Raw genomic sequence first — 8,055 nt, forward strand, 5'->3', positions numbered from 1 at the left:
CTAGGTGCCCGTGTGCCGTTCTGTCTTCGGCTTCTTCTGTCGCTTTTTGCCTTTATTTTTGGGTTCGATTTTCTCTGCAACAAAAAAAGGAGGAGAAAAGGAGGGCTCGCTCATTGTCCAGGCAACATGATCTGACCTGAGCCCCATCCATGGCGTGCTGATCCCACATTCTCCCTCAGGATGTTAGTGCTGGACCCAGTTTCTCATTTTCGGGACCCCAGAGCCTTCTCCTGGTCTTGAAACAGCAGCGAGGGGCTGTGGAGGGGTCTGGGTGTGCTGGTGGCACAGGCAGAGGGACACTGGTGTGTTGTCTCCACATCTCCCGTGGCTAGACTCTAAATCCTGGTACCCCAAGATCCCTAGGAATGGGCTGGGGCAGCTCAACCAAAGCGGGAGCTGCCTGGAGAAACCCCAGCTTCTCTCTGAACAAGGACTGTGGATGTTAAAGAGGCACAGCGGCTGCACCAACACCCCAAAGCCACGGCACAGCCATGCTCAGCTCTGCCACGGTGTGGGAATGCACCTCCCTTCTCTCTGGAGACGAAGGTGGGCAGGTGCTGCCACCACCACAGGACCCAGACAGCCCCTGAGAGCATTTGGGCATTTGGGGTGCATCCATGCATAGGTGCTAAAGCTCTCCGTGTGGATACCCTCCACATGTGGATGGTCCCCATGCCAGTGGCACAGCTAACGTGCTGGTGGAGCCTGGATGCATCCCAGATCAGCCCACTGTCAGCTTTCCAGGGTCAGGCTGTTGGGACTCAAATCGTTGCTCATCCTGAGAAGCTGCCACACACCCTCCAGCTGGCCGAGGTGTTGGTGCTGAGACGCCAAGAAACAGGGATTCGGGATAAACTCTGCCGTGCCATAGGCTCCAGTGGGAAGGGGAGTCCATGCTAAGGATCAGAATGGTAGCCCCAAAACCAGGGCAGCTTTGTCTGTCCTTGACCCCCTGTGCCCACTCCAATTAGAGTCACATGGGTGGGGGGTTCAGTGGTGTGAAGGACACAAGGGACCACGACTGTCCCTGGTGCTGCGTGTGCCAGCACTGTTGTCCCCAACCCTTTCCGAGGGCTCCAGTTCTTGTCCTGCCTGGCTGTTTCTCGGCTCTGATCTCCCAGACAGTTGCCACCCACAAAGGAGAGGGCACGGCACGCACGCCAAGCGTCTGGAGAGCGGGACAGACACCCAAGGCAGATTTACAGCAGTGCGAGGGGTTTGTGCCACGGCCAAGCGTGGCGGCTTTTCCCTTCCAGCCGCCTGGATGGCTCAGAAGTGGTGGCACAAATCTCTCATCACACGGTCGGGTCCGGCTGCCTGCCCTGGCTTGCCTGGGCTTGGGGTGTCTTGGATGCATCAAGTGAACTCCTCGTCCTCCTTCAGCATCTGGATCCCATAACCCAGCACTTGGCCAGGCGGGCAGGAGCCTGGGAGCGAGGGCAGACTCACGCTCTGCTGTGGCAGGGATGCCGAACAGCCTGCCCAGGAGTGGGAGACATGGAGGGGCTGCTCTCTCCTGCGGGGGCTGCTTGGGGGGCACTCACGGGATTCCTTCTGCTGGACAGGGGACGGGCCTGTCTCTGAAGCTGATCCCAGACAGCAGCCTCAAGAGTAGAGTCCTGCCAACCCCTGAGCCCATCACCATAGCCCCAGGGCTTCCAACTTGCAGGAGCAGAAGCACAGGCAGAGGCAGGAGAACAAGTGCTTTTCTGGGGGGCCTTCCCAGTCACCTCACAAGATGAGGTGCCCCTGAAACACTGGCACAGCAGTCTCTGCCAGTGGGACCCGCTGGGCAGGGCTGGGCATGGGCACGATGCTGCAGGACTCAGTGCTCCAGAGCAGCCTGTCCTCCCACACTAAATTTCTTGCATCAAACTGTCACCAGCTCTGCGGGTCTGGAGCTGGCACAGAGCAGAAGGGAGGGGAACATTCTCAAAATCGATGCCACCTGGCACCCCAAAGATATGAGTTGGGACCTGGGTGGAGAACGGAATCAGCTCCTCTGCCCTGTCAGCGGGAAAATATTACTTATGATTGATGGTGCTGTGATGAAGCCTCTCTCCTGGCTCTGTGGCCCTCGCCCAGCACGCACGTCCTCTGCTGCTGCCCCCCTTCTTCATCCTTTTTCTCTCCACCCTCACAGTCCTGTCCTCTCTGATCCCCGCCACGCTGGCGGTGCCGGCCAGCTCATCCCACAGCATGGAGTGATCCCGCAGCTCCGAACCGCAACCCTCGGTGGCTCAGATCTACTGCCAGGCACTACAGATCGGTATCTCATGCATCCCCCTTTCTGCCAGTTATTAAGTGGAGATTTATTAGGGTAGCTTCAGTCCAGATGCCTGCATCCAAAAATGACATCAGCCACGTCCTGGTTCCCATTGCCAGCCCTGCACCCGTGCACGCACCGCCTGGACAGACCCTGCAGCATGTCTGGTGTGTGAAAGGTGGGGGGATCCCTGAGCCAGGAAGCCCCCAGCCTGGGGACGAGGTGGGGAGAAGTGCAGGAGCACGAGTGAACATCTGGCTGGATGAGCCATGGAGGATGAGCCCTGGAGTGTCTCTCAAAACTTTGGCCATCAGAAATCCCCTGGGTGATGCCCTCCTGCTCCATGAGCGATCCAGTTTTTGGGGAGCTCAGAGGTTTTTGCAGGAACCTCCCCTGTGTGTGTGTCTCAATCCTCCTTACTCACAGCTGCGGTGCAGAAAGCCTCCCTTCACGTCGTAGCAGGATGGGAGCTGGAGCTCGGCAGCCTCATCCCACCACGGCGGTTCATGCTAGTGCCCAGCCCAGCCCAGAATGGAAGGGGACACTGGCTCGTCCCAGGCAGTCTCGGGGACTGCCAGGTGGGAGCAGCCAGCCCTAGGGCTGCTCAGCACATGTGCCTGAGCTTTACCCAGAATTTCAAAATGCTTGGGAGATGACAGCACGGCTCGCCGGCCATTGCTAAACCCCTGCTGCCACCGTCCTCCTGCAGCCACCCTCGGGCTCACTTTGGAGGGACGCGAAGCTGTCCCCAGCCCCAGTGGCGCGGTGCTCACCTCCCGGGCAGTGCTTCTTCATGCGGCACCTCCTGGTCTCCAGCAGCGCGGGGCAGGCAGTCCCCTCCTCCCGGGCAGCCTCCGGCACCTCCCGTACCCGCGTCTCCACTCCCCACTTGCAGCCGCAGGTCCGGCTCTCGTGGGTGCAGGCGCTCCACTCGCTCCACGGCCCCGGCTCGCACGTCTCTGCGGGGACAGGGGAAGAACGGATTGGTGACCCCTCGGCATCAGGCACGTCCCCAGGGGCGGCGGGCACGGGGTGCGGGTGCTGCTTACCTTGGCACTCGCGAGTGCCGGGCTGTGCCGCAGTGCCGGAGGGGCACTGCCGGAAACACTGGCCCTTGTACAAGTAAAACTTGTCCTTGCACTTCATGCAGAAGTCTCTGCTGAAGCAGCTCTCGCAGCTGGGCGACCTGCACTCTGCCAGGAGGGACGGCCGGTCAGCGGGACAGCCCGGGGCACCCCCGGCACCCACCGGGGACCCAAAACCTGCGGGCTCCAGGCTGCAGCTCTGGGCAAGGGAAAAAGGGGACGAAGCCCCCCCAGCCCGGCCGCCCTTGGATGCAGTGCCACCAGCGATGCTGTGGGAAATGAAGCCATCGCCCTTCCCACAGCACTGGGACCCGCAGGGTGGCCAGGGGAGCAGGGGGCACGAGTAGGAGCAGGGGGACCCCGGCTGGCGCGGGACGTACTTGTGCATCTGTTGACCTCCAGACCCCGCACACCAAAGTAGCCTGGGGGACAAGTGTGGACGCACATCCCGTACTGGCGGATGCCGTCCCTCCAGATAAGCAGGAAGAGCCGGTGGTGGCAGGTGATGCAGCCGTTGTCCTCAGAGCACAGGACGCAGCCTGTGCAGTTTTCCAGCAGGCCGGCACTCGCTGCGGGGACAAATGGAGGAGAGGGGCTGTGGCACAGGTGCCGAGGTGGGTCCCAGCCCCGTGGCAGCCCCTCTCTGGCACACCAGGGTGACGGCACTGTCCTGTCTCCCTGCAAATGCCACCCCACCTCCCTCCGCTCCTCAAATCCCCACTTCTGCCCACACTGGCAGCTTGGGGACACATGGAGCCATCGCTCCCAGCTGATGGTCTCCATCACTCCACAAAATCCACATTGAGGGTTTGCTCCATGCCCAGCACTGCCCGTGGGTGACAGCCTGAGCCACACCCCAAGCTAGCCTTGCCCATCCCATGGGACGTAGAACAACCGCTGGGTCAGCGGGTAGAAATATGCTCTGACCTGGATTAATCAGTTGATGCCTGTTAAGTGTCAGAGGACAAAGAGCATTTTGGATGCACTCAAGAGGCGCTGAGATAAGCATCTGCCTGTTTGCTCAAGAGCCTCTGCTGCCTCCCTGGCTGCCTGTGCCGTACTCCCAGACTGTGGGAGTGTGACTGACCCCGAGGTCGGCTCTGTTCCCAGGGACAAGGACAGGGTGCCAACATCCACCAGCCCTGAGAGACATCGCCAACAGCTCCTGCTTCTTGAGCCCACAGAAAGCAGCCTGGAGGGATGCCCCTGGCACAGAGGCACTTTGGGAGCTGGGGAGCTGAGCATCGAGCTCTGGGGGCTACACACACCCTGTGTCTTTCTGCAACCACAGGATGGCTGGGCATCACAAAAGGGGCCACTGAACTCCTGCATGCAGGCATCCAATGCCTTAATCATGCCCCTGTGCTGGGAATTGTTTGCTTGCCTCTGGCACCACAGGCTGAGTAGCAGTGACAGTGCAGAAGTCCCGGTACAGCATGCTTAGGACCTGGGCTCTATAGCATCATAAAATCACAGAATGGTTTTGGATGGAAGAGATCTTCAAGATCATCTCAAACCCCCTGCCATGGGCAGGGACACCTTCCACTAGACAAGGTTGCTACAAGCCCCATCCACCTGTTGGGTGCTGCCTGGCACGGACATAGACTGAGCTCTGGGAGCAATGCCTGGCACTGGTCCCTCTGGCCCTAGGAGTTGCATCAGAAGGGTCCCACGGCTGTGGGGCTGGGGCAGAGGTGCTGGGGAAGCCAGGGAGATGCTGGCAGAGGATTCTGTCAGATGATGATGGTGGGCAATGCCTCACAGCCACATGCGCTGGTCCCTGGCACAAGCCAGTCCATGATGCTGCGGTGCCATGCAGTTGTCCCCAAGCTGGCTCATCCCAGTCCCTTCTCGGGGGCACACTGTCTGGGATGGCAGCACTGCCAGGAGCCTTCATTAGAGCTGCCTCTGCTGGGAAAGCTAACGAAGCACCTTGGATCCATTAAGTTGTTATGGTCTCCGTTACATATTTACCAAATGCTGACAACATTTGTGTTCCTGGCTGCAGCTGGAGCGGCTTCCCTGGAGACCCGTAGATTTACGAGCCTCTCTCCCTTCCCTAATTCTTTTTGATATTTAGGGGTTTTTTTGCTGCTCTCCTTCCAACCCCAGCCAGGCTAGAGAAGGTGGGGGACCCTTGGATGGACTCTGGGGGCTCCTTCCTCTCACTGGTTTTGGAACTAATCCCATGGTATGGAGCTGGGAGAAGTGGGGTCGTGCTCCTTCACCCCATGGTGCTGCTGGCATGGCACACACATCTCTGCCACCGGGAGTGACACTGGGAGCCACTGCAGAGCACAACGGAATGTGGCTCATGCTGAAACCGTGGGATTGAGGATTAGGAACAGGTGGTGGGTTCTCCTCCTGCCAGCGGTGATGGCAGAGTGCAGGGCAGGGCTGGGCACTGGGCAGGGGGCACAGTGGGTACCTGAGATGTGCTGGACATGGGTGTGACATTCCCCATCTCTGCCCACCCTGCGCCCAGTCCTGCTGGAAACTGTGAGTCTCCGGAGTGCTGGACTGCCCAGATCAGAGCTGCCAGTGGCAGTACAGAGGCAGTGGGGTGCTGCAGCATCTTTCATGGCTCCTGGACCCTGCGCTGGACTTTCTGTGCTGGTTATCCCAGGGGATATAAGATGTCTGGGGTGTGAAGCCATGGCCAGACCTCCAGGTGTTGCCAAGACCTGAGGGCCTTGGAGCACTGTGCTATTCAGCATCAAGCACTGGTAGCTGGAGCCCCTCTTGGTGCTAGGCTGTTTCCTCTCAGGGGTGTTTTGGCCACCACCAGCCTGGCCACCCACATCATCACGCACACCTACTGCCTCCACATGCCTTTAACATGGAACAACTTCAAGGGAAGCTCTCTGGCCTCCAGCCCTGGGCGCCCTGGTCCTGGGAGGTCCTGCCCCTACCCTGGCACGTGTTGGCCCCAAAACCAAGGCATTCCTGGCACGGAGCTGATAACCAGCCCTGGCCCACTCCACACAGCCAGCTGGCACTGCCTGACACTCCCCAGCGAGGGGACCTGAGCCAGTGCCCAATGGAGGGGTCATGCGCCTTGGCACAGCCCCGGCACACCCTGCCCTTGCCCAGGCACTGAGCAGTGGCTCAGCTGGTGCCTCTTCCTGAGGAAAGGACAGGACAGGGGACAGGCAGTGCCTGCTGTGGCTCTGAGCATCCTTCCAGGAGGTTTTACTCCTAAGGCACTTCAGTGTGTTATGCAGAGAAAAAAAATATTGGAAAATCAGCCCGTTTTGTGCTATCCCCACTGTGTCTGGCTCTGCTGGCATTTGCAGAGCTGGTCCCAATCCAACCAGCGTCCCTTGTCTTCTGCCAGCCCCGAAGCCAAAAGGCAGGGCTGGCACTGGGCAGGCAGTGCCATGGGGCTGCACTCTGCATCTTCCCGCACTGCCAAGCCAGCCCCGTGCCACACACCCAGAGGGGAACGCAGACAGTCCCCAAGGGGGCTCAAGGGGAAGGGTTGGGGGATGCTGGTTCCTGGCACCCTCCAGCCCTGGTTCACAACTTCTTCCCGCTCTGTGTAGGCAGGACAGGCAGCCTGGTGTCCCAAATCCACCCCGCAGTACTCGAGCGGGACAAGCCCACTGCACGGACCGTACCTTGCTTCTTCCACCGGTTCTGCGCGAGCATTTCCATGGAGCTGATGAATAACAGCAACATGAATATTATCCACTGCATCTGGGCAGGAGTGATGTCGCGCAGGGAAAGAATCAAATCATCCAAGCGGCTGGCAGGCTCGGCTCCTGCCAGAGCCCGTGAGGGGTGTTGGGAGGGCGACGAGCGGCTCCGGGCTCACACCATCCCAACCCGAGCTTCGGGCACACAGCCACACTTCAGGGCAGCATGAGCCAGTGACACTGGGGCAGGCTGGGGCTGTCAGGCCCGGGGAGTGCTCATGGTGGTGGGGAAGTGGCGTCTGCTCCGGAGAGCTCTGCCTTTATAGTCAGTGTCAGCCCCCTCTCCTCACCCTCCCCTTCAAAATAATAATAATCCTAAAAAAAAAAATTAAAAATCCCCCAGCAGCAACAAAGCGACTGGCAAACGCCCTGGCTGGATCCCCCCGGAGCAGTCCAGCCACCACCTCGGCTGGGAACCGTCCCGCCGTCCCGCCGCGGTCCGACTGTCCCGCTGCCATCCCAGCGCCGGGGTCACAGCGAAGCCCCCTGCGATTTTGGAGGGGTGGAGCCAGGCGAGTGACGCTGCCTGCGCCGGCCCCCCCGGCTCAGCCCCCCCGGCTCAGCCCCCCGCTTCCAGCACCGGCAGGGCTGGGGGGGCCAGTGACAGCCCCCGGGGAGGGCTGAGCCCCCCGGTCGCCGGGAGCCGTGGTGGGTCTCCGGCAGCTCCGGCGGCGGCTGTGGGTCTGCCCCGGCTGTCCTCAGGATTGCAGCTGACTCGGATTTTCCGAGCGCTTCTTAGCTCACCTCCCTCCGAGCTGCGGGAGCGGAGCGGAGCCGAGCCGAGCCGTGCCAAGCCGTGCCAAGATGTGCCAAGTCAAGACGAGCTCACTGAGCGGTTCCGGGCTCTCACGCGGCTGTCCACACTCTTTGTCCCACGCTGTGCTCCCCAAAACCCACCCTGAGAGCTGTGCCTGGGGTGGGATGCAGGGCAGGAGGGGGACACCTCACTCGCCAGGCACCCGAGGTGACCTAGAGGCGCAGGTCCCCATCCTGGAAGCCCCACATG

The 8,055-nt window shown here is 60.7% G+C and overlaps 1 protein-coding gene across 1 annotated transcript; it reads right to left on the reverse strand.

Annotated features, from left to right (window-relative positions):
• On the reverse strand, window positions 1–7,119 carry RSPO4 (R-spondin 4; the record flags this gene model as incomplete). Its single annotated transcript, XM_082292605.1, has 5 exons — window positions 6,972–7,119; window positions 3,732–3,920; window positions 3,316–3,459; window positions 3,040–3,225; window positions 1–74 (listed from the first exon to the last, which is right to left on the reverse strand). The coding sequence occupies exons 1-5, from the start codon at window positions 7,048–7,050 to the stop codon at window positions 1–3; spliced, it is 672 nt and encodes a 223-aa protein (XP_082148731.1). The 5' UTR covers window positions 7,051–7,119.
• Window positions 7,120–8,055: the final 936 nt, after the last annotated feature.

Source organism: Coloeus monedula (assembly GCF_965178545.1).
Source record: "Coloeus monedula genome assembly, chromosome: 17".
Classification (NCBI taxonomy): domain Eukaryota; kingdom Metazoa; phylum Chordata; class Aves; order Passeriformes; family Corvidae; genus Coloeus; species Coloeus monedula.